The sequence below is a fragment of the Trichosurus vulpecula genome, chromosome 1 (genome assembly GCF_011100635.1).
Source record: "Trichosurus vulpecula isolate mTriVul1 chromosome 1, mTriVul1.pri, whole genome shotgun sequence".
Classification (NCBI taxonomy): Eukaryota; Metazoa; Chordata; class Mammalia; order Diprotodontia; family Phalangeridae; genus Trichosurus; species Trichosurus vulpecula.
In genome coordinates, this window is record NC_050573.1 from 556,475,889 (window position 1) to 556,501,952 (window position 26,064).

At 38.5% G+C, this 26,064-nt stretch overlaps 1 protein-coding gene across 1 annotated transcript in view; it reads left to right on the top strand.

Moving 5' to 3' along the window:
• The first annotated feature begins 2,828 nt into the window (after positions 1-2,828).
• Positions 2,829-26,064, top strand: part of UGCG (UDP-glucose ceramide glucosyltransferase) — a 53,449-nt gene continuing 30,213 nt past the window's right edge. The window contains exon 1 of the mRNA XM_036741770.1: positions 2,829-3,362. Coding sequence (XP_036597665.1) covers positions 3,265-3,362 — 98 coding nt within the window. The 5' untranslated portion in view covers positions 2,829-3,264. The remainder of the gene's footprint in view (positions 3,363-26,064) is intronic.

Genomic DNA, 26,064 nt, shown 5'->3' on the forward strand with positions numbered 1-26,064 from the left:
ACACCACCTAATCCTTGAAAACCATCAGTCACTTCTAAGCCACAAAATAACTTTGGAGTATGATTCAAATGGGAAGAAGAAGGGAAAGGAATAAGCAAATATCTCATTTGTCCCCTGAAACAAGTCTGTGAGGTAGGTGATGTTATCCTCATTTTACATTTGAGCAAACTGAGGCAAACAGAGATTAGGTGACTTGCTCAGAGTCACACAGCTAGTAAGTGTCAGAGCCTTAGGTCTTACTGATTCCAAGCCCAGCTCTCTATCTAGTGCACCATCAGCAGTATCTAGGGGAAGAATACGTGAATAAAATTTACTTTTTTCCTGCAGTAACTTTAGTTGCATAGTCTACACACAGAATGCTTTCTAATCTTTTCTTGAATTGTACTATTCTATTTTTAGCTTTCTTTCTTACTCTTCCTCCTGACCAAAGTGCCAGTTAGAATAGGGATAGGGACTGGACCTATGATTTCATTGATATAGGGAACCTCCTTAACTAGCAGATCTACAACTTAGAGTCTCAAAAAGTTGCCTAGAGCACTGAAGGGTTAAGTGACTTGCTCAGGGTCATACGGCTAGTATGTGTCAGATACAGAATTTGAGCTCAAGGATACACTTGAACCCAAGTCTTCTTGTTTTCAAGGCCAATTCTACATTCACTCACTACACCCTCTATTAGTTTGCATGTATGTGTATAAAAATATGTATATATCACACACATATATAACACATTCTACATATACACATACATAAAATTTTGAGATAATTTGGGACACTCCCTGTTCCCATCTCCACCTATGGTAAAATTTCTAATAAAAATATATCTTTTTGATATAAATATTAACTGATGGCTTCTTATATTCTAAAAGTGACTGTATTTCATTAGTGAAGTGATATCATGTGATCTGAATTTAGTATTATTTAATTGTACATATAAGTAATAATATTTTATACTATCTAATTGCATATAGAAGTGTAATTGTTACCTTAACTTTCTCCAGAACAAAACAATAGTTCCCATGAAAGAAATGACAATACCACTCCAATTTTAAAGACTGAGACCATTTGGTCACATAGTAAGTTAGACTGAGAATAGAATTTAGGGTCTTAATTCTTAGTTTTGTATTATATTCCTGGCACATTTTATTTATCCAGATTGTCAAATCCCTTAGGCAATATTTATTGTAGTAGGTACTGTAAAAATATATGGGCATCCTTCTAGATGGTCATTATGTCTCCACTTATTAGCATTCTCTTCTTCAATTTATCTTGCATTTACTTATCTGTTTACATATTGCATCCCCCAGTAGAGTTTTTTTTTTTTTGGTAACTTCCAGAACCCAGAGATATTCTAAAGAATATCCCTCCCTACCTCCCGAAAAACAAAACAAAACAAAACTGACAAATCCTGGCCTTCTCTGGTTACCTTCAGCTGCTACAACCTGTGGTTTCTGATAAGCCCAGACCTTGAGAAACATCGACCCTAAAGTCAGTTTCCCAGTAATATGTTTTTAGCAACACCCATCTCCTCTATTAGAGAAACACACTTCCCTCCAACCCCAAGATCCCATTTCCTCTGGTAGGTTTCCTTGTTTCCTGGCCTATTCTGTGCCCAATACCCCATCCCCAGGTGGTTCGCTAAATTCAAGCTAAGCTGGAGAAGAAGATCATTGTATCTTACAGGAACCATTTTATGTGATAGGATAATAGGATTATGGAATAATAAGAGCTTAGATTTAAAATTATGATCTAATTTAGAGCTGGAAGAGATCTTGGAGATAGTCCAAACCCTTCACTTTACTATGTGGAAAGTAAGAAAGGTCAGCAGGGTCAAGGATCTTGCCCAGGGTCGAATATACCGGAAAAGTGTCTTAGATAGAATTTGAACTCAAGGTTTTCTAACTCCAAGTACAGGACTCCTTTTGCTACTATGTGGAAATGCTTTACAACTCTTCCATGTTCTGCTCTTCTTCCTCCATCGATCAAGCAAGCATTCACTAAGTACTGACTATGTGCCAGGCACTGTGCTGAGTGTGGGACACACAATGAAAGGCAAAAGCCAAATCCTTGCTCCCAAGGTGCTCATAGTTTAATAGGGAGACAACACGAAAACACCCACGTGTTTTCACAAATAAGATATACAGGTATCTTTACATATATGAATACACACACATGTGCATATCGTCATGTGGATACGTCTATCTCTATCTTCACATATGTGTAGATAGATGATATCGAGCTGGCTAGCTAAATATAAAGGATAAATTGGAAATAATCAGCAGAAGGAAAGCACCAGCATCAAGGAGGATGTAGGAAATGCTTTCGGTGGAAGGTGGGATTTTAGCTGGATCGGAAGGAAGCCGGGAGGCGGAGACAGAGGAGGGAGAGTTCCTTCGGAAAATATGCCTGGTTGCTTTTTTCCCCTAAACGATCACATTCATCGCTCCACACCCCGCCTAGCCTTCTGTGGGGAAGGTGGAATAAAAAGAGAGAACTTTTGCTTTTTCAATCGTCTCTCCTTTTCAGGAGGGGGATGATGAAGGTTCCAGACGCCGCGCCTCTGCCCTCCTTTCCTCGGGCTACCCGGCTGGCGAGCTCAGTCTGGCCCCGGGGCTGGAGCCTCGCGGGGGGGAGGGGTGGGGCACGGGGGCTTTGGCACCGCCCCCTTTCGACGGTGACGGCTGACGTCACGCGGTCGTGTGGCCGGAGGCGGGGGCTGGCAGGGCGGTGCTAGGGAGGGCCCGCGATGCGGGGTTGGGCGGGAGCGGGAGAGGGAGCAGGAGGAGGCGGGGCGCACCGGGTTCTCTGCGGCGCGAGCAGCCGCCTTCGGTTAGTGTGCGGAGAGACAGAGGAGGGAGAGTCAGGAGAGGATCCGCGCGACGCCGAGCCGGGCGGCAGATAGCCGGAGGAGGCGGAAGAGGAGCGGGAGCGGAGCCGCGCAGCCTCTGGCCGGGGGCGGGGTGGGAATAGAGAGGGCCCGAGAGGGCAGCCGCAGACGTTCGGCTCCAGCCGGGGCCCCGGGAGCTCGGGCATCCCGAGCTCGCTGAGGGGCGCGCAGGCTCTCCGGCCCCGGCCGGCTGACCGCCCGCCCGTCCCCGCCCCCTCCTGAGCCTCCCGGACCCAGCTCCTCCCCCGCGCCCCCCGCGCGCGCCAGGCGCCGGCCGAGGCTGTGGCTGCTGCGGCGACCGAGACGGCGACGACGACGACGCGGGGAGGAGGGGAGTCGACGGGCACCGGAACGGTGGCCCGGGCCGGGCGGTCCCGGTGATGGCGGTGTTGGACCTGGCCCAAGAGGGAATGGCCGTTTTTGGGTTCACTCTCTTCGTCGTGCTGTGGCTTATGCATTTCATGTCCATTATCTACACGTGAGTCCAGACTGCCGGCCGAGGGGTGCGGGGCGGGGAGGGAGGGTCGCTGGGGGCTGTGCCTGAGGCCCGGGACCGGACCCAGCCTGTGCTGTCGGGCTCTCGCATCCACTTTGATCCGGTGGAGGTGGGGAGAGGGCGGGGAGGCGCGGCTTGCCCTGGCGACCCCCAGCAGAGGGTACCCGTAGGGAAGGGCCGCTATGTGAGGCGTGGGGAGCTATTGGCTCTGCGGCCTACTGCGTGGCACTGATTGGGGGTACCCTCCCCAAAGGGGCCAGAGGATGGAGAAGGCAGCGGGAACTGTGGGGGAAATAGTATGTGAGTGGGGGTGGGGAAGTAGATTGAGGCTTCATTTATTTAATTTGGGGGGGTGATGTGTGAATGAATGACTAGTGGGGTGAGGAGCTTTGTCTTTGTATGGATGCTGGACTGCAACTGCAGTGGAGTGCAGAGCCGAAGGGTGCCTGCCAGCCGCGGTTGGGGGATGAGAAGTCCACGGGTGACTGCCATTAGGGATGAGCAAAGGGAGAATGTGGCTTGCTTTATTGTGTAGGTGGCTCTCAGAATCAGCTAGGGTCAACTGTGAGCTAGGGACCGGGCGCTCTTTGGAACAAAAATTGTTGTGTGGTGGATTTTTTTTCCACTTGTCATTGTTCACATTTCTTTTGAGGGGATGATGGTTTCCTCTGGGAGTTGCATACAGCCACCTGCTGGTCACCCTATTGATTTCTCTCTTCCTGGAAGAGTCTGATCTGTTTACCTTGTTTACCTAGCCCCTGTCTACCTTGAAAAATGCCCCAACACAGGTCTTCTGAGCTATCTAGGATATGTCAAGTCAGCTGATAGTTTTCTTCTTCTTGGGTTCAGTTGAGCCTAGTTATCTTAATGTGGAAGTAATTTAAAACCCCAGTGAGAATTATTCTTTTCTCAAAAATCAAGCCTCTTCTCCCCTCCTTTTAAAAAGTAGACTTATTTTAGAGAGATTAAAATGTTTTATATTTGTTGTCTTATTATAAGGATAGCAAAGGTGAGCTAAATTTTGTATCTAATTTGGAAGCCTCGTTTTCATCTTTCTCTATAGTTCAATCGTTTCAGTCATATGCAACTCTTCATGACCCTTCTGGATTTTCTTGGCAAAGATTCTGGAGTGGTTTCCTGTTTTCTTCCCCAGATCATTTTACAGATCAGGAGACTGAGGCAAATAATAAGGTTAAGTGACTTGCCTAGGGTCACACAGCTATTAAGTGTCTAAGGCTGGATTTGAAAAAAATAGTCTTCCCGACCCCAGATAGACATTCTATCCACTGTGCCACTTGGCTGTCTGTATATAGTAAAATATAGTTCTATGGAGAAAAGAAAGATGCTTAAGGTTTTTTTTTTTAACCAGTTCATCCTTTGTATAGAGAAAAAAAACTTTCTACTAGGTATCTAGTACTGCCACCACAATCCTGTGCTGTTACTAGTGCTTACTGCTGTCCACCGATGCTTAGCTAAGAAAAAAGCTTATTCAATTTCAGATTTTTCTATTACTTTTTTGGCCCCACACCAATAAAATTGGACTTGTCACCGTCCACCATGTCCATTGCTAGTGTGTTGCTATATTTGTTAGTACTACAGAAAGGTGCTACAATTCCTCATACTTTCTAAAACATAAAGGAGTATATTCCATGCTAGGCAGTGGTGATTTTCAGGATCAGTGAAGGAATTTGAGGGTCAGTCTTCTAGGTTTTTGAGTTAGTGGTTAGTTGAATTGCAGATAACATGACAACTAAACTTAGGAGTAGTATTGCTAACAAATTGTAGCTCAGTTCTGTTAATAATGATACTGTATGCATTATATGCACTAATTTTTCCACATAAAAGCATTTCATATTTTTAATGAGCCTTAAAACTGTGAGTTTAACATTGACAGAGTTAAAATCAACTTACCTATGGTTTTAAGTGTTATCAAACCATGATTGCTTAATGATTCCCCATTAGGCTACGTCAAACAAACTGGTGTTTGTTAAATGCCTATTACATTCCAAGCATTGTGCTAGGTATACAAAGAAAAAAAAATGAAAGTCCTTGTTCTCAAGGAACTTACAGTCGTAACAGGGAAAACATGTACAGAAATAGGTATATACTTGAAATGCTTCTTTAAATTTTGAAAAAAAAAGTGAATAAGTGAGAAACTTTAAATAGAGCTTCCTTCCCCATTAAGTTTATTAATTTTATATTGTCATACCTGTGTATATGATTGATGTTTTTTGAAAAGTTATATTTTTAATGTTAAATCAATGTATATTTAGAAGCATAGTGGGAAATTGATAAAGAAATCATTATGAGTACTTTTTTGGGGGGGTGAGGAAGAATTCTTTTGTAAAGCAAGTAACCACTACGTAAATTTAAGCTTTGTTTAAATTCTGTTTTATATGAACTTAAAATACAAGGGCAACATGTTACATTTGGCTTCACTTTTGTGTTCGTGATTCCTCTTTCACTGAAATAGACGGTTCCTGAATGTTTGAGACATGCTGTTAAGCAGAGAACTTCTCTTCCTTTTTTTAAAAACTATTTTTATTTAATTGTCAGAATTTTCAGAAGGAAGATATATACATACATATAAACACACATGTATAAATATATACATATATAGTTAAAGGGATAGCAGATAATTTAAAGTTTTGTGTTAAAACAGTATACTAATACATGATTCCTTATTCACTAATGAAGTGTCATTTCTTATGGTATAGTCTAGAGCTCTGGACTGGGATTCAGAAGCGTTCCTTTTTCCTCCTCTTTGCAAATCCTCACTTTACCTCTGTAACCTTGGGCAAGTTCTGGGCCTTTTTTTTTTTAATTTTTAAAATCAGAGGATTGGACAGGATGCTTTCTAAGTCCTTTGTATTTCTAATATTTTCTTAATCTTAGAATATACTGCTTTACATTCATACTATTAGAACATTTCATTATCTGAGAGATTTTTACCTTGTTTGTATTTTTAATTAGCTTAAATGTATTCAATCAAGAGTAGGTTCACTGAAAGTTAGTATTCATGGGATTGAGAAAGTTAAGTTCTATTCTTCGAGAAAAAAAAATTAAGTCCCTATTCAGATGTCTGACTTTCCATTTTCTGTAACATAAATGACATTTTCTGATTACCCAGTCTTAAGATTCTTTTAATATTTGGAGGGTGAAAAGTTCAAAAATGCATAAAATCACGAAAAGATTAAGGATTTCTTCCCTTTAAAAACAACTGGTCACTTTTCATTAATAAATTTTAAACAAGGAGTTTGTAATGGCTCTTAGTAATTTAACTAACTTTGCTAAAATCTTTTAAATCCAGACAGAAAAATAGGGGCTGAAATTTTGTCTATAATATGAAAAAAAAAAGAGGTGACTTCGATCATTATGGCACATGAAACCATGTCTTTTTTTTTTCCTGATATTAGGTATGCTATTTGTGACCTGATACGACATTGACAAAATGTTAGCCTATTTACAGGGCTATATAAAATGCTCCCACCTTTCTTTTAACTTTTGTTTTGTTTTGTTTTTGGAGGGGGGAAGGCAGGGCAGTTGGGGTTAAGTGACTTGCGCAAGGTCACACAGCTTGTAAGTATGTCAGGTGTCTGAGGCCGGAATTGAACTCAGGTCCTCTTCACTCTAGGGCTGGTGCTCTACTCACTGGGTCACCTAACTGCCCCAAGCTTTTTTTTTTTTTTTTTAAGCACTCTAAATTGCAGACTAGTCTGAATGCATGTCGTCTCTGATTTTATCAGAAAGTAAAAAAAAATAAAAACTTGAATGTTTTATGTGTTTGTTGTTAATGTTGCTGTTGAAAAAGCTTCCCCAATAATTGTTACCCATCTCTACATAGTTCTGCCTCATTGCCTTAACAGCTGTCACTTTGGCTATGTCTTTGGGAGGTTCTACTAAGCTGGAAAGGTTTTGAGTATGGTCTTAGAAATATATGGTGTCTGCAATTCTGAAGCCTGGCTCAGCTTATCACAGGCAGATTGGCCAGTAGGTGATGAATTAATTCTTTGGCCATCATGAACCATGGAAAAAATTTAACTTAAAATGATTCTCAATATTCTGTTACCCCTTTACATTTCTTCAGTGACAGTTGCGCAGTTATAAAAAAAGGAGGAAAAGAGGGGCAAAGGAAACTAAGAATTGCATTGTTTTTAGATTGCTTAAAAACCATTAATTTAACGGTATATGTGAAATTTGTCCAGTGACCTCTAAGCTGAAATGTTACTAAGGAGCTGACCCAGATCTGCAGGAATGCTTCATAGGCACACGAAGCCAGAAGATACAGTGAAGTTGCAACTACATGTAAGGATGGCCTGCAGGAAAGAAGTTAGTATACTTGTTTGTCTCATGCACCCAAAGACCACACAGAAAATAGTTCAGGGAACACTTGGGCATTTCACCTTGGCAGTCAGTGTTCATGGTGCAAGCAAGCAAACAGAGCATTGTGAAGGTGACTGCAGTCAATGCCAACAGCTGTTTCAGAATCTCATTGGTAAAACATTTATGGGGGAGGTGAAAGATTATGAATAGTTTCATCTCAGAAAAGATAGAAAAGCTGTGGAGAGGAAAGTGAATCTATAGAAATCTTGGCTTCCATCTGAGTCTTCTAATCTGGCTTTACCCTGAGAGACTTTTTAGGTGAAATTTGGAAGTAGGACAAGAAGAAGTTAAATTCTATGTAGAACCTGACAAGATCCTTCAAATGAAATCAACATATGCCTTGATACTTGATGACTTTAATATGCCAGCTATACACATAGGAAGATGGTGAAAAATATCAGGGAAAACAAAGTGTAGGATTAAGAAAGGAAACTGTATATCATGAGCACTTTAAGAAAGTTGGAAAATACTGGATGTTGTGGGAACTGAATAATATTACCAAAAATATAATTGACTTTATCTTGACCAAAAATGACTATGCCATGATAGTTATCCTTTCTGAATCAGCTCTTTGTGTGCAGTTAATGTAGATAATCAGCTGCTTAGAAAAAAGGTAAAAGTCAGCTCTAAATTAGAGTAAAGGATAAGGGCACTGTGAGCCAACTTGACCGATTTTTTTCAGTCCTAAGACTTTATTTTATTTTTAAAAAATAATTTATTTTTGGTTTTCAGCATTCACTTTCGTAAGATTTTGAGTTTTAAATTTTCTCACCCTTGTTCTCCTTTCCCCTCCCCAAGCTGACATGCAATCTGATATAGGTTCTACTTATAAATTCATATTAAACATATTTTCACATTAGTCATGATGTAAAGAAGAATTGGAACTAATGGGAGGAACCATGAGAAAGAAGAAACAAAACAAAAGGAGAACAAGTATGCTTCCATCTGCATTCAGACTCCAAAGTTCTTTCTGTGGATGTGGATAGCATTTTTCATTTTTGGAATTGTCTTACAAGGATCCTTACATTGCTGAGAAAAGCTTCAGTCTGTCAAAGTCAGTCATAGCACAGCGTGGCTGTTATAGTGTACAATGTTCTCCTGGTTCTGCTCATTTCACTCAACATCAGTTCATATAAGTCTTTGCAGGTTTTTCTGCAGTCTACTTGCTCATCATTTCTTATAGCACATGGTATTCCGTTACATTCATATACCACAACTTGTTCAGCCATTCCCCGATTGATGGGCATCCCCTCAATTTCCAGTTCTTGGCCACCATAAAAAGAGCTGCTGTAAATATTTTTGTACATGTGGGTCCTTTTCCTGTTTTATGATCTCTTTGGGATATGGCCCTAGAAGTGGTATTGCTGGGTCAAAGGGTATGCACATTGTTATAGCCCTTTGGGCATAGTTCCAAATTGCTCTCCAGAATGGTTGGAACCGTTTACTGCTCCACCAACAATGCATTAGTGTTACAAATTTCTCACATCTTCTCCAACATTTATCATTTTCCTGTTTTGTCATGTTAGCCAATCTGATAGGTGTGATGTGGTACCTCATAGTTGTATTGATTTGCATTTATCTAATCAATAGTGATCGAGAGCACTTTTTCAATTTTTAATTTCTTCCTCTACAAACTTCCTATCCTTTGACCATTTATTAATTGAGGACAACCTGACCTATTTAAACAATTTGTTGCTGTCCTGGTACCTGGAGTGTATTCCCTTCTCATCTATACTTCATAGAATCTTTCACTTCCTTCAAAATTCAGCTGAATCATCAGTTTTCACACAAAACCTTTACTGATTTTACCCTCAACTGCTAGTGTCCTTTTCTTTTGCTTGTATTTAACTAATTTACATTTTATTTATTTTGTATTCTCTCTATATTTATACATGTTCATGTTGTCTCTATGACAGAATGTAAGTTCATAGTACTTGGTACAAAGGCATTCAAATAATGCTTGTTGATTAATTCTGAAAACATGGGAAAGGAATAAGAAAAAAAAGACAGTCATTGACTGATTAGTGCCATTTTTAAAGAGAATTTTAGCAGATATAAAATAACCACTGATATGAAGAAGGTAAAAGAACCCTAGAACTGTCTCAGTTTGATCTCCTTGCCTAGTAGAGAGATATGACAGCCAAGGGCAACACTAATTTAGAATGCAACCCAAATCTGTGATCCTATACCTCATTTGTAAAACATTTATGGAGGAGATGAAATATTATGGGTAATTTCATCTCAGAAAAGATAAAAAAGCTGTGGAGAGGAAAGTGAATCTATAGAAATTTTGGCATCAAATCTTTTAATCTGGCTTATCCTGAGAGACTTTTTAGGTGAAACTGGAAGGAGGACAACAAATAGACATGAAATGGGACAGATTTTCAGGATTTCTATGGAGATCTACTCTCATCATCAATAACAGTAGAATTGCAGCATTTGGACTCACTAATCAGTGAGAAAGTGGAGATGGCCCTCAAGATCAGGCACACCTGATCAAACACACACAGGAAAGATCTGTGCCAAGATGACACATTTTTAAAGCATTTGGGGAACCATTTTTGAAATATCTCAGAGGTTAGAATTTTTTAAAAAGTAGAATGGATCATGGACAGTAGTACAGATAAAAAAAGGAGAGGAAATGAACAACTTTCCACTAATATATAATGTAATAATAAGTATGTAATCAAATTAAAAATATGTTGACCCCATCTCTACAAAAGCTTTATGAAAAGTGTCTCTATTGATGAAAACATGAAACTATAATAAACCTTTACAAATGATTTTCTTTAGAAGGCCATGTTTTCCTAGTAAATTAACTGAGAGGTGTAACAAATTCCCGATTGTCAATTACAAAAACACCTTTGCATTGGAATAAAATTGTCATTAAAGATTCTCTTAAATAAATAAAAAAAAGATACATAAAAGATGTATCTTGTAAGATCATTTGATTTTCCTTGATAAATGTAATTATAGGAAAAATGTAAACTTTACATAACCATCCTCCTGATTGTCAAGATAAAACAGAACATTAAACCAGGCAGATTGTATGCTTGCCAAAGATGTTGGTCTACATTATGGACAAAGTCCTACCTAAAGTTTAAATATGAGATGGCTTTTTTAATGCAGTGATGTTTTTCAGAAATTTCTGTTTGTGTACCTTATTGTATTGATTATTAAGATCTAAAACACTATAACACTTCCTTAATTAGCTCTGTGACTACTCAATATATTGGTCTAACAATGTATAGAGGAAAACCCAAGTGATTGAGAGTATGCCATGCCTGGATTATGGGTATGTACCCATTAAGATAGTCTGACATCTGTCTTGGACTTGTAACTGTCAAGTCTTATACTTGATTATCAAAACAAAACAAACAAAATACTAAACATATAGTTAGGGGAGTAATAGAAAACAATTTGTCTGAAAAAGATCTAAACATTGTAGTATTTAGCAGGCTCAGTTTGAGTTAACAGTGTGATGGAACAGCTGGAAAAGCTAGTGTGCACTTGGGCTTCACATAGAGAGGCACCTCTTCCAAGAATAAAGAGGTAATAGTCTGTAATCTGTTCTAGTCAGATGACATATGAATGTTGTGTTCAGCTTTGGACACCACGAGTTAAGAAGGATGTTGATAAACTGGAGAGCATCTAGAGGAAGGCAAGTAGAATTGGGAAAGGCTTGAGTCCCTCTTGAAAGAACTGGGAATGTTGTACCTAGAGAAAAAGCTAAGGGAACATGAGAGATACCTTCAAGTATTTGAAAGGCTGTCACAGGAAAGATGGAGTAGACTTGTTCTGTTTGATCCAGAGGGCAGAACAGCAGGAAGTGAGAGGAAGTTGCAAAGAAGCAAATTTAGGTTTGATATGAGGGGGGAAAACAAACAAACTTCATAATAATCAGACTTGTGCAAATGTGAGTTGAGGTACCTCAAGAAGTGAAGCGATTAAAAAAAATGATATGATGGGTTCTGCTTCATTGGAGATCTTTAGGCAGAGTATGGATGACCACTTGTCAGATATATTACTGTGAAGACTTCATTCCTGTTATGTTACTGTTATGTTACTGTTATGACTGTTAGGCTACTCAGGTACCTTCAAATTCTAGTTTCTGTGAATCTGTGACAGGGCCAAAGATATACAGTGAAATGGGCTAAGAATTGAATAGGAAGAAATTGGTTGGGTTTTATTGGGGAAATTGTGTAGCACTTTCAATGATGCAAAACTACTCCCTGCTACAAAAGCTTGTCTTTTTCTTTTCTTTCTCCTCCTCCTCCTCCTTTTCCTCCTTCCCCTCCCCATTTTCCCTCCCATATGTACTTGTGTATCATGGAACAGCCACATGATTTCAAAATGGTCAAAATTTGAGGTGACTCAAAGAGTAGTGGATGATATGTGGGATAACAGCAACATATTGCTAAAAATGAGTTGAAAATAAGTAGTAACAAACATCAGGAAACATGTGCATGGAATTTTGGCTAAGGCACCTTCTCTGATGGTCACTTTCCTGCAAAATAAAAGAATTGGACCTAATGATCTCTAAAGTCCCTTTGATCTCTCAATCCTGTGATGCCGTGTGTAACTAGAAAAGAATGTGACCTGGTCAACTATTGAGATGAAGAATAGAAGATGGATGGTATGAGTGTCACACTGATAGCTACAAAATATTTTTAAACGTAGATTTTGAAATTCTTTTTTCTTCTTTTTACATCACTTACCACTTGCTCTTTTATCCCTCCATCTCCCCCTGCCAGAGAGTCAGCCCTCTTATTAAAAAAAAATTTTAAAAGAACAAATAGATGGAAAAAAATCAGCAAAATATCCACAAAATATTATAAGAAAGTCTCCATGTTGGGAAGGACTCTATATGTATTATTAAAGAATAAAGACAAGAACCACATTGGAGGAAAAGTGTAGGATTAGAGTCACTATAATGAATGGAATACCACAGTAGTGAAATCCTTTACTTATCAAAGAATTATATGGTTGCCAGTCAAAAAAGTGCTTTTCATATCTTGTGACTCATCTGTAGGATGAAAATATTGCACAGGGATGTCTGTCTCCCATATGAGAAATGTTTCTTCTCTTCACCTCTGCTTCTTTCAAAGCTCAGTACAAATGCAACCACAAATAAGGCCTTTCTCAGTGCTCTTTAGTTGCTACTGTTCCCCTCAAAAATAAATTCATCTTTACTTTGTATATAGTTATATGTGTAAGTCTCCCTCTCCTATCCTACCCCCATAAAATGTAACCTTAACACTCTTATCTTTGTATCATCAGGACCCAGGACTGGGGGTTGGCCTGTAGTAGATACATGTTAGTTGATTGTTGAGTAAGTGCTACTTATGACAGCCCTTGAATACTGATAATCAGTTTTCATGAATGAATTTTATTTATCTAGAAGAGTACCGTACATTTCTTTTTTATGAGTGAGTTTTGAAACAGTCAAGCTACACAGGTCATCATTGTTTATTTTTGTGTTCACCAAGGGCCTATGACTGGTGGAAAGAGTTCTGAATTTGGAGTCAGAAGACCACTTTGCTACTTACTAACCTATGTGACCATGGTTAACTTCCTTCACAGCTCTGAACCTCGATTTTCTCTTTTGTAAAGTGAAGCCGGTTTGGTGTTAGATTAAATGCTTTCTTTGGTCCCCTCCAATTCTAAATTTGTGCTTCTCTGAACCTTGGTAAATTTTGAATGATCAAGATGGAAATATGCAGACAAATTGCTATTAGGTGTTAAATATTTCCAATGACAAAATGTTTGCAAGTGTTTTTTTTTTTAATACAAAAGTTACCATTTCCTTTGGACAATTTGGAGAATTTAATGCAAGATTTTTAATCCTGCTGAGAAGAAATATAAGTTTTATTAGGTTACTTGATATTTTTTTGAATCACAAAACTAGTGTTAACTGCAGAATTTTAGGACTGGATTGCAACAAACAGCTATTTGATGCTATGACAATCAAAGTTAGTGAAAAGGAATGAATCTTCATTACATTATGTTACATTAGGACAATTTTTAGTACTTTATTTCTTCCTTGAAGGGACTGTACTAATTTGATATCCTTGTGTTTCTTGTGTTCAAGACCATTTTAGTGAGAAAATAGAATTTCCAAAAACTACTGTCTGTCCATTCCTCTTTTCTAGTATTGGAACCCTCATACTTAATGCTAGTTTTAATCACTTAGTTGGTTTTTTTTTTGTTTGCCAATTGCAAATACTTTTGTAACTGTATTACTTTATCTATTACAATTCTTAACTGTGAGCTAAGTAGTTTCAGTATTATTTGTCTTAGATGAGGAAGCTGAAGGTCTGAGTGACTTGTCCAAGGTGGACTTGCATATCAGAAGTAGAGCTGGAATTAAAACCCAATTAATAGATACAAATTCTGTGTTTTTTCTCTTATATAATATTAATTAGGTAAATATTTCTTTCCTGGTATTAAGAAAAGGAAACAAACAACTCTGCCTTTCATTTTTATTTCCAACTTTTTGATTATAGCACTTTTTTTTTAACCCAGCTGATTCAATCTTTGAATTTTAAAACCCGTGTTTCATCTTATATGGAAGTTAATGCCATGTATGATTATAGTAGAACCCATGTAGAAAAGTCATGAATAGTTGTGAATTTTGGTAGTTAGAAAATTACTTTGTAAAAATCGACTGCCTGAAATTCTACTTACAAGATTCAAAATATGTTTTATTTGTGAGTCTTACAAGTTCAGCTGATGAAGTCTTTCAGTAATTAAACCCCCTTGGGTTGAATACACGATCAACATAATTCATGGCATATTTGACTTTAGTAATGAGGGTTAGAGTGAAGAGTACTAAGTATCACAGTTTAGGAACACTAAGAATTGTAAAGTGAGGTGGGTTTTTTTGGGGGGGGGTTACCTATCCTAATATTTAAAGACAACTATATTGACATTTTTTGTGACTACTTTCTCTCCCATCCCCAAAATCCAGTTAGCAAGTCCTGCCAGTTCTGCTTCCCCAGGATTTTTTGCATCTGTCTCCTCTTCAGTATAGCATTCACACAGCTGTGAAAACAGTCTTCCTAACCCATAATGATCATATCACTCTCCGCTTTCAATAGCTTTCCTTTGTTCAAATGATAAATACAGCCTGGAAGTAAAGTCCCTCTATGGGGTAGTTTCAGTTTTACCTTTAGACTTAATTTCATTCTACATGAGGTATCATGGGGCAGGAGCAAGAATATTAGACTTCTAGTCAGGAATGCTCTGCGTTTGAATCCTGTTTTGACACTTACTAGTTCAACTATGAGCAAGTAATTTAATCTCAGTTTCCTCATCTATGAAAGGATGTAATAATGTCTGTAGTGTCCACCTGAAAACATTGTTTTAGGGACCAAATGAGATCAAATAAAGTTCTTTAAAACATAAAGAGCTATATAAATGCAATTTGTTATAACTATTATTATTCACTTTCTATTCTAGCCAGACTGTGCTGCCAGCTTTCCCCTGGTTTGGCCCTGCCCTGCCCTACTTTGAGAATATCCCATATCTGGAATGTACTCTTTCCACATCTCTCTCTGTGGACATTCTTTTCTTTAAGGAAATCTTTCCTGACTCCCCCAGATAAAAGCGTTTTTTCTCCCTTCTCATATTTGCTATAGCACTCTGTTACATTCTGCTTTGTACATAGAAGGTAAATACGGCTAGTAGTCTAGTTGAACTGTTCTTTGATCATCCTTTCTTGTTTGGATTTTCACTAACCATCCCTTCAAAAATATGTTGTAGAATTTTGCCAGAAATCGAACTTTCAAGCTCATTGGCCTGTGGTTTCAAACTCTACTCTCTGCCCTGTTTTTGGAAACTGGAACATTTTTCAGTTCTGCAACAGCTCTCCCATTCTGCCTGATTTTTCAAGGATAACTGTAGCCATCATATATACTAGTTCTTTGACTACCCTTGAATGATTTTCTTTTGGGGCTGGCAGCTTGAACTAATTGAGAGTTAACTAGGTGCTTTCTTATTATCTCCCTACTTATCTTGAATTTTACCTGATCATTAGCTATTTTTTGTTACATCCTTTTCAATTCAAAGATCATTCTCCTTGGCCAAGAAAACAGAAGCACAATGAAGGTGAACAGCTGTGAGTTCTCTCATCCATTATTATAGTCCCATCTATGATGAGAAGTAGTCCTGACCCTTGTTTATCCCTTTCCCCAGTCAGACTTAATACAAAACAATCCCTGAGACCCATTTTTGTTGGTTTTTATTTTTCTTGCCAACCTTAAGGAGCTTCTCTTCTGAGGATGCATGTTCTCATATACATAAAGGATATATACAACATACCCAGCCATTTGTGGTGAGGGAGGGCTCTACAGATTGGGAGTATCAGGAAAAGTCTCTTAGAAGAGGTGGTAATTGGGCTGAATCTTGAAGGGAGCTAGAGGTTTCAGGATTTGGAGGTAGGGAGAATATTCCAGCATTGGGGGGTGGGGTGGGGTGGGGGAGAAGGGATATCCTGTGCAGAGATAGGAGATATGGAATGGCTTGTATAAGGAGCAGCAAGTATGGCTAAAGTGTATGAGGAGACATGTATGATCAGTTTGGTAAGAGAGAGAAGCCTACAGCCACAGTGTGAAAACTTTTAAATGCTAAACACAGAGATGTTTGTCTTTTATCCTAAAGCAGACCTGTACAACTTGGCAGTAGGCAGTGGCCAAAATTAAAATGGACTAATAATAAACTTCTTTGGGCTGCAGATAGGCTTTTAGGGGCTCACTTTCCAAGTAAAGTTATAATTAATGATTAAACTTTTGTGAATTAACTATATTTTTAAAAAGGGAAATTTCAGTGAATATCAATTAATTACACTTATTACTTAAGATTTTTATTTATCATGAAATCATATTAAAGAATTACTTTGCTAAGCGGTACAAGTTTTAATATATTTTCCAGGTTTTCTTACTGTTTACATTTAGTAATGACTGAAAACAGTGAAAAGATATCCTCTCATACTAGAAACAAATTGACAGTGTTTGGTTGCCATGGGTCACATGATAAACAGGAGAGAGCGCACAGTGGCAAGCCACCTGCCAAGTTACATGATGGGCATAATAGTGACTAGTGGAAGGTGGGTTAAGCACTTGTTCAATGTTTACTTTCTTTTACATCCTCTACATTTTTCGAGGCTTCATGTTGTGCAGGCCTATCCTAAGGGCAATGAAGAACCATTGAAGTTTTCTTCAGCAGGGAAGTAATATTCAGAGCTATGCTTTAGGAACATCAGTTTGGCAGCTGTTTGGAGCATCGATTGGGGAAAGGAGAACTGGATATAGAGAGAACAACAGAGTTGATAAAAGCCTGGGCTAGGGTGACTGGGATGGATGTGAGAAATGTTCGTAGGATTATAGGATGATGCATCTAGAGCTGGAAGGTACCTCAGAATCCATCTAATCCAACCCACTATTTTTATTTTTTTTATTTAAATTTATTTATTTAAACATATTTGGTTTTCAGCATTGATTTTCACAACAGTTTGAATTACAAATTTTCTCCCCGTTTCTACCCTCCCCCCCCACTCCAAGATGGCATATATTCTGGTTGCCCTGTTCCCCAGTCAGCCCTGCCCTCTATCACCCCCCTCCCCTCTCATCCCCTTTTCCCTTCCTTTCTTGTAGGGCAAGATATATTTCTATGCCCCATTGCCTGTGTATCTTATGTTTTAGTTGCATGCAAAAACTTTTTTTGTTGTTGTTTTTGAACATCTGTTTCTAAAACTTTGAGTTCCAAATTCTCTCCCCTCTTCCCTTCCCACCCACCCTCCCTAAGAAGTCGAGCACTTCAACCTAGGCCACGCATGTATCATTATGTATAACCCTTCCACAATACTCATGTTGTGAAAGGCTAACTACATTTTGCTCCTTCCCAACCCATCCCGCTTTATTGAATTTTCTCCCATGACCCTGTCCCCTTTCCAAAGTGTTTGTTTTGATTACCTCCAACCCCATCTGCCCTCCCCTCCATCATTTCCCCCCCCCCTTTTATTATTTTTATCTTCCTCCCTCTTCTTTCCTGTGGGGTAAGATACCCAACTGAGTATGTATGGTATTCCCTTCTCAGGCCAAATCTGATGAGAGCAAGGTTCACTCATTCCCCCCTCACCTGCCCTCTCCCCTCCTCCTACGGAACTGCTTCCTCTTGCCACCTTTATGCAAGATAATCCACCCCATTCTATCTCTCCCTATCTCCCTCTCTCAGTATGTTGCTCTCTCATCCCTTAATTTCATTTTATTTCTTTTAGATATCTTCCCTTCATCTTCAACTCACCCTGTGTCTGCTCTCTCTCTTTTACATATATATATATATACATATATATATATGCATATATACATATATATAAACACACAGATATATATATATACACATACATACACATGCGTACATATACACATAGATAAATACATACATACACATTCACTTATATATATACATAAACATATATATACATATACATATATATATGTATATATATATATATATATGCATATTCCCTTCAACTACCCTAATACTGAGGTCTCATGAATCATACACATCATCTTTCCATGTAGGAATGTAAACAAAACAGTTCAACTTTAGTAAGTCCCTTGCAATTTCCATTTCTTGATTACCTTTTCATGCTTCTCTTGATTCTTGTGTTTGAAAGTCAAATTTTCTATTCAGTTCTGGTCTTTTCACTGAGAAAGCTTGAAAGTCTTCTATTTTATTGAAAGTCCATATTTTGCCTTGGAACATGATACTCAGTTTTGCTGGGTAGGTGATTCTAGGTTTTAATCCTAGCTCCATTGACCTCCGGAATATCGCATTCCAAGCCCTTCGATCTCTTAATGTAGAAGCTGCCAGATCTTGGGTTATTCTGATTGGGTTTCCACAATAGTCAAATTGTTTCTTTCTGGCTGCTTGCAGTATTTTCTCCTTGATCTGGGAGCTCTGGAATTTGGCAACAATATTCCTAGGAGGTTTCTTTTTGGGATCTATTTGAGGAGGTGATCGATGGATTCTTTCAATTTCTATTTTGCCCTGTGGCTCTAGAATATCAGGGCAGTTCTCCTTGATAATTTCTTGAAAGATGGTATCTAGGCTCTTTTTTTGATCATGGCTTTCAGGTAGTCCAATAATTTTTAAATTCTCTCTCCTGGATCTATTTTCCAGGTCAGTGGTTTTTCCGAGGAGATATTTCACATTGTCTTCTATTTTTTTATTCCTTTGGTTCTGTTTTATAATATCCTGATTTCTCATAAAGTCACTAGCTTCCACTTGCTCCAATCTAATTTTTAAAGTAGCATTTTCTTCAGTGGTCTTTTGGACCTCCTTTTCCATTTGGCTAATTCTGCCTTTCAAGGCATTCTTCTCCTCATTGGCTTTTTGGAGCTCTTTTGCCATTTGAGTTAGTCTGTTTTTTAAGGTGTTGTTTTCTTCAGTGTATTTTTCAGTATTTTTTTGGGTCTCCTTTAGCAAGTCATTGACTTGTTTTTCATGGTTTTCTCGCATCCTTCTTATTTCTCTTCCCAATTTTTCCTCTGCTTCTCTAATTTGCTTTTCCAACTCCTTTTTGAGCTCTTCCATGGCCTGGGACCAGTTCATGTTTTTCTTGGAGGTTTCTGTTGTAGGCTCTTTGACTTTATTAATTTCTTCTGTCTGTATGTTTTGGTCTTCTTTGTCAGCAAAGAAAGAATGCAAAGTCTGAGACTGAATCTGGGTGCGTTTTCGCTGCCTGACCATATTCCCAGCCAACTAACTTGACCCTTGAGTTTTTCAGTGGGGTATGACTGCTTGTAGATTACAGAGTTCTATGTTCCACGTTTGGGGGGGAGGTGCCAGCTCTGTCACACCAGCACTGCTCCTTCCCCAAGAACCCCAGCCCAAACTGGGCTTAGATCTTCGGCAGGCTGTGCACCCCTGCTCTGATCCACCACTTAATTCCTCCCACCAGGTGGGCCTGGAGCCAGAAGCAACAACAGCTGTAGCTGCCCCACCTCCGCTGCCCCCGGGGCTGGAAGGCGAACGGCAAACTCCTTCCACTCCCGCAGCTTTTCCCACTAACCTTCTCCGCAGTCTTTGGTGTTTGTGGGTCGAGGGGTCTGGTAACTGCCGCAGCTCACTGAATCAGGGCGCTAGGGCCCCCTCCGCCTGGCTTCTGTTCTGGATGGTCCACACTGCTCAGGCTGGGCTCTGCTCCACTCCGTTCCCAGCTCCCAGCTCTGAGCTCCGTGTGGGATAGACCTCACCCAGAGACCATCCAGGCTGTCCTGGGCTGGAGCCCTGCTTCCCTCTGCTGTTTTGTGGGTTCTGCCATTCTAGAATTGGTTCAGAGCCATTTTTTATAAGTTTTTGGAGGGTCTCCGTATGGAGCTCACACTATTCCCTGCTTACCAGCCGCCATCTTGGCTCCGCCCCCAACCCACTATTTTTAAAGAAGAGGAAACTGAGGCTTCAGAGAGGTTAAGTGACTTGGCTAAAGTCACAGAGGTAGTAAATAAGTTGAACTGGAGTAAAAGAAAACAAAACAATTAACTTGGCAATGGATTGGATTCCTAGAAGAATGAGTGTTATTAAAAGAAATAGGAAAGTTAAGAAGGAGGGGTTCAGGGTGAAAGATAGTGAATGCTCTTTTGAACATGTTGAATTTGAGATGAGTTTGGGACACCTAGGTGGAACAGTAAAGCATGAAGATGGAGATGTACTTGGAGCTTAAGTGAGAAATGAGAGGGACTTAGCTATGAGGGTAGGTCTTAGTGATATGAAAGCACTGTGGGGAAAAAAAAAAGCTTAACTTTTTAAAGTTTTCAATGTTTGTGCCAAGGCATAATTGCTACCCGTATTTGACATAGGAAATAATTAACTTTGAACAAAAATTCTGTTGTTGATATAAGGTAAATTCACTTTTAATTAGGAGATTAACTTTTTTTGGCTCATGCCAAAATTTTGAATTGGACACATACAGTATACATACCTGTTGATTTTTTTAAAATAAATTTTTATTGATGTCTCCTGTTTTAAAATCATAATTATCCTCAGTATCCCTTCTCCTTCCCTTACCAAAGAGTCATCCTATATAGGAAATAATATTTTTTAAAGAGGAAAAAAGATCTGAAAAAATAATTGATCAGTACATTGAAAAAGTCCAGCATGTGCAATGTGAATTGCATGAATGCAATGTTCACACCTGTGAGCTGAGCACTTCCACAGAAGGTTGAGTTGGGGGCGTCTGCTCATGTCTCTTCAAGTCTTGCTTGTGTAATTTTATCTTCACTTTTGATTTTTTGAGTGTGGTTCTTTTCATTTATATTGTTACCGTTATTGTGTATTTTGTTTTCTTGGCTCCGCTCACTTCACTGTGCCGCAGTTGTAGATCTTTCCATGCTTCTCTGTGTTTACCACGTATATAATTTCTTAAAGCACAGTAATATTACATTGCATTTATGTACCGCAGTTTGTATAGCCCTTCTCCAATCAGCGGATGTTCTTGTTTCCAGTTCTTAGCTATCACAAAAAGTACTTCTATAAATATTTTGGTATATATAGGGACTTTCTTCTTATTAATAGTCAAGTGTGAGGTGGAACCTCAGAGTTGTTTTGATTGCTTTTCTCTTATTAATGATTTGGAGCATTCTTTGATGTGATTGTGAACACTTTGCAATTTTTTTTTGGAGGACTGTTTGTTTTTGTCCTTTGACCCCTCATATATTGGGGAATAGCTATTACTTTTACGTATTTGTTCATTGCTTATATATCTTGGATACCAAACTCTTATCAGAGAAATTCAATTATTTTTTTCCATTTGATTACTTCCTTTCTTATCCTAGGTGCATTAATTTTTTTGTGTAGAAGCTTTTCAGTTTCATGTCATCAAAGTTATCTGTTTTATCATTTGTAATTGTCTCCATCTTTTGTTTGGTTAAGAATACATTTCCTCTCCATGGCTATGAAATATAGATGATCTGCTTCTCCTCTAATTTTTTTCATAGCATGGTTTTTAATATTAAAGATGTATATACATTTAGATGCCTATTGAATTCTAAGGACAACAACGAGACTGAATCTGATTTTTCTTTCTAGTAGTTTATATTTCCTGCAATTACCAAAATGTTTTCACCCTATTGAAAGGAGCAGAGATTTACTATTTTTTTTTACAAGTGAAAAAACTGAGGCCTAGAGACATGATGTGGCCAAAGGCTAACAGCTAACAAGTAGCAGAAGCAACGTTAGAATCAAGTCTTTGAACTTAGTGCAACGCACTTTCCCTGCCCTGGTAAAGCTACCAGAGAATGGAAGAAGTCTAGTAGAGGGCTACTTATAGAAGGAAATTAGAGTTTATTTGTGAGGAGAAAACCCTAAAGAATGCTAATTGTCTCTATTATAGATTATTAGGAAAGTAGTTTGGGGCCAGAACATTTTCTTTCATATTGTTCTACTCCTGGTTTAGAGATTGATCTGGACCTTATATCCTGTGAGAGAGACAGCATAGTGTAGTGGATAGAGAAGCAGCCTCAGAATCAGAGAGACCTCGATTTAAATTCCATATCTGACACTTTGGCCATGTAACCTTGGAGAATTTGCTTAACTTTGTAGTGCCCTAAGCAACTCTCCAAGGAGACATAGGTTTGTGTACACACACACACACACACACACACACACACATTTGCAGAATTGTTTCCAGTTTGCATCAGTAGAGGGACTTTCTTCACTAAGAATTTTACCTGCCAATGAAATCGTAGGTTTAGAGATTAATAGATTAAATGGTATTACTTGACAAAGCCCTTAAAAAGCCCTACTCTGATTCCTTGCCATGGAATAAAGGCAATTCTCAATTCTTGAAGGAAATCCCGGTAGAATTTAAACTGTTAGGTTCAACAAAACTGGAAAGGCTTGGAGTATGCCCAAAGATAAACCTAACTAAATTCATACAAGTATAATTACTACCACCTTGGCCACCAGATTTTATACACACAATATGGAAATAGATATCTATGAAATTCTATATGAATTTTACTAAGGTATAGAGGAGATGGCATCTGCTTTGGTGGAAGTAACACCCACACCAATGAAGTAATAGACTCTCGAATAGTAAAATACCTATTAGCAAAGTTGGTATAAATGTTGAAAAAAAAACTAAATGATTTCTGAAGTACTGTGAATTGGGTGGTTTGTGTGTAGTTTGTATTTTTGGAGTTTCTCATGCTACCGAGGCAATACGGCATAGTAAAAAAAAAAAAAGGTTGATTTGGGCTTAAAAGACCTGGGTTCAAATTTCAGCTCTTTCAGTTTTTATCTGTGTGACTTTGGGCAAGAACATGTCTCATCTGTAAAATAAGGGAGTTAGACTTGATGACCTTTGAAGTTCTTCTAGTTCTAAATCTGTGATCCTATGAAGGAAGGAAACAAACACTATTGCTAAGCACTTTACAGATATTCTCATTGAAGCCTCCCTACAATCCTTGAAGGTAAGTGCTATTATCCCTGTTTTACAAATGAGGAAAATGAGGTAGACAGAGGCCAAGTGATTTGCCTAGCTACTAATAAGCATCTGAGGATGGATTTGAACTCAGTTCTTTCTGACTCCAAGCTTAGCACTCTGTTGTACCATTTAGCTAGGAATCACAAGCCGTGAAGTGATAAGGAGAAAGTAGTGATAAATAGAGATATGAAAAATGAATAGTGTTCATACAGCGAGCCTTTTCCTTCCCCATCACCTGATGAACAGTAATGTTCAGCACAGGGCTAGAGTTGACTTTTTCTGGATCCCATTAGTCTACTTTCTCCAGTATCTTTGATAGACTACTATACTGTAAACAGGAATGAAGGAAGGGAATTCTATATTTATATGTCAGTTATCACCTTTTCCAGTATTCAGCTCTGTCTTCTGTTAACTCCTTTCCAGATATCCTTAAACTCTCTTCATTGCATTTCCCTCTTCACTTTCTTCCATTGTTTCTGGCTTGCTTAAATGGTAATTTCATCCTTCAAAATGTGGAAACTTGGTTTCTACAATGAGGTCCAATTTTGTAAGTTGCATTTTAAGAAGAACATCTATGAACTGAAGATAGTCCAAAGAAGGGCAACCAGAATAATGAAGGGACTTGAGTTCATGTATCAGTAGAAGAAATGCAATGTTTATTGTGTAGAAGAGAAGACTTAGTGGGGATGTGACAGCTGTCTTTCAAGCATTTGAAGGCTTTGGGCACCTACCTGTTCAGGGTGGATGGGATGATAATAACAGAGATGGCAATACTAGTGAACTCCTTTTGCTTCTGTTTTCTCTGCCAAGTAGAAAAACTTTAGGACTAGCAAGGACACCACAAAAATGGCTAATAATGAATTGAAACTCAAAATGAGAAAAAGAGCACCCAGCTACACTTGATTGAGTTCAAGTCCCCTGACATTAAGTACATATGAGGATACTAAAAGAACAAGCAAGTGTGACCCCTGAGCCATTGTCAGGGATCTTTGAAAATAAAAGGGGGTGGGGCGCAGAATAAGAGGGGCATGCTGCATGTCTGGAGAAGGGAAGGTGTTGTCCTAAGTTTTTAAAAAAGGGGTAAAAGAGTATAACTCTCAAAATATAAGTCAGTGAGCTTGACAACAATTCCTGGCAAAATTTTAGAACATGTTTATTACTGATTCTTTCAGTAATACCTGGAAAAGGACAGAAAGCCATGCTAGACTAGTAGTTCAGCCCTCCTCCCCTCTTTTTTGTAACAAGGTCACTGGACTGATAGACCAAGGAGCTTCTATAGATAGAATTTCCCAAGATTTAACAAAACATTTAATAAAGTTTCTTGATATACCTTTGTCAAAGGTAGACCCATGTAAAATGTTAATAATATAGTTAGATGGATTCAGAACCGGTCAAATGGCCACACCTACAGGGTAATCATTAATCATTTCATATCCATTTAAAAGAGGGTCTGCAGTGGAGTGCCTCAGGGATCTGTGCCTTTCATCTAAAATTTACCTCAGAGTAGGACTGAAAGTCTGTGTGTGTGTGTGTGTCACTTTTGGGTATTCTGAATGTTTAGATTGGAGGCAGTGCTTTGGGAGGAAGTTTATGATGGCTGTCCTATGGAAGAACCATTAGAATTTTCTTTTGGTGGGCTGGGGTAGGAGAACAATGCATGGAAGTTGCAAAGGTGAAATTAGGCTCCATAGAGGAAAAGCTTCCTAACCAATTGTGTCTTTAAAGTGGTGTGATGAAGGAGTGAGATAGGTAAACAATTTTGTTCTACTTAAACACTTGGTGTGGATACAAAGCAATGAGACTGTTCATTGGATTTACTTGGAAATATGACCATGTGACCCAGCCCTAATTGGTATTTTATATCTCTGTCTGCGTGGCCTGTTAAATACTTGTAGGAGACGGCCATTTCATAGAATCATAGAGACTTAAAAATATGGGAATGGACAATTCAAGAAGATGAGTATTTTACTTGGCAAGGTCTCTTGTCCACTTCAAATTTGTGAGTGCCATCTATTACATAGGACATGATTTAAAATTTGTTATAGTAAAGACAACCCCATTTTAAAAGAGGTAAGGAAAGGGACTAGAAGTATATAATTTAATAGGGAACCTCCCCCCCTCTAAGGAAATTCTTGCTACCCTTGCATGTCATCACCTTCTCTGCAGGTTATAGTCTTAAGAGACTTTTCTGGGGGCACAAAGACGGTCATTGATTTACTCAGCATCACAAAGTCACTGTCTTTTAGAGGTATGACCCGGGTCTTTCTGACTGATTTTGATCTCTCTCTACTACACCAGGTACACCTCTCCATTTGAAAAAGTTAGTTCTAGCTTCATTTTAAAGACATAATTATCCTGTATCCTAGTTATTATTTACAGTAACAACTCTTTACCAGAAATTCTAGTAGTGCCATTGAAGTTGTTAAAGTGAGTCAATGGTGCACCCGTTGTTTTATAGTTTGAGAATCCTGTCCCTAGAATTTCAATCATTAGAAATGGTTAAAAGAGCACTTGGGGAAAGAGCAGAGGACTTGGGGTTTATATCCTTACTTTGCCACTTATTATTATTACGTGTGTGATCCCAGACAAGTCACTTAATTTCTCTGGGCCTTGGTTTCCTTACATACAAAAAGGGTTATCTTTTAGCTATAATATATGATTCTGTGTGATACATATGTAATATATGTATATATATATATATATGTATCTGATATTATACACATACATATATATATGTATACACATACATGCCTGTTCATTCCAATATTTTTTCTTTTCACAGTGGCATCAAGGAAACTTTTGTAAGAAATT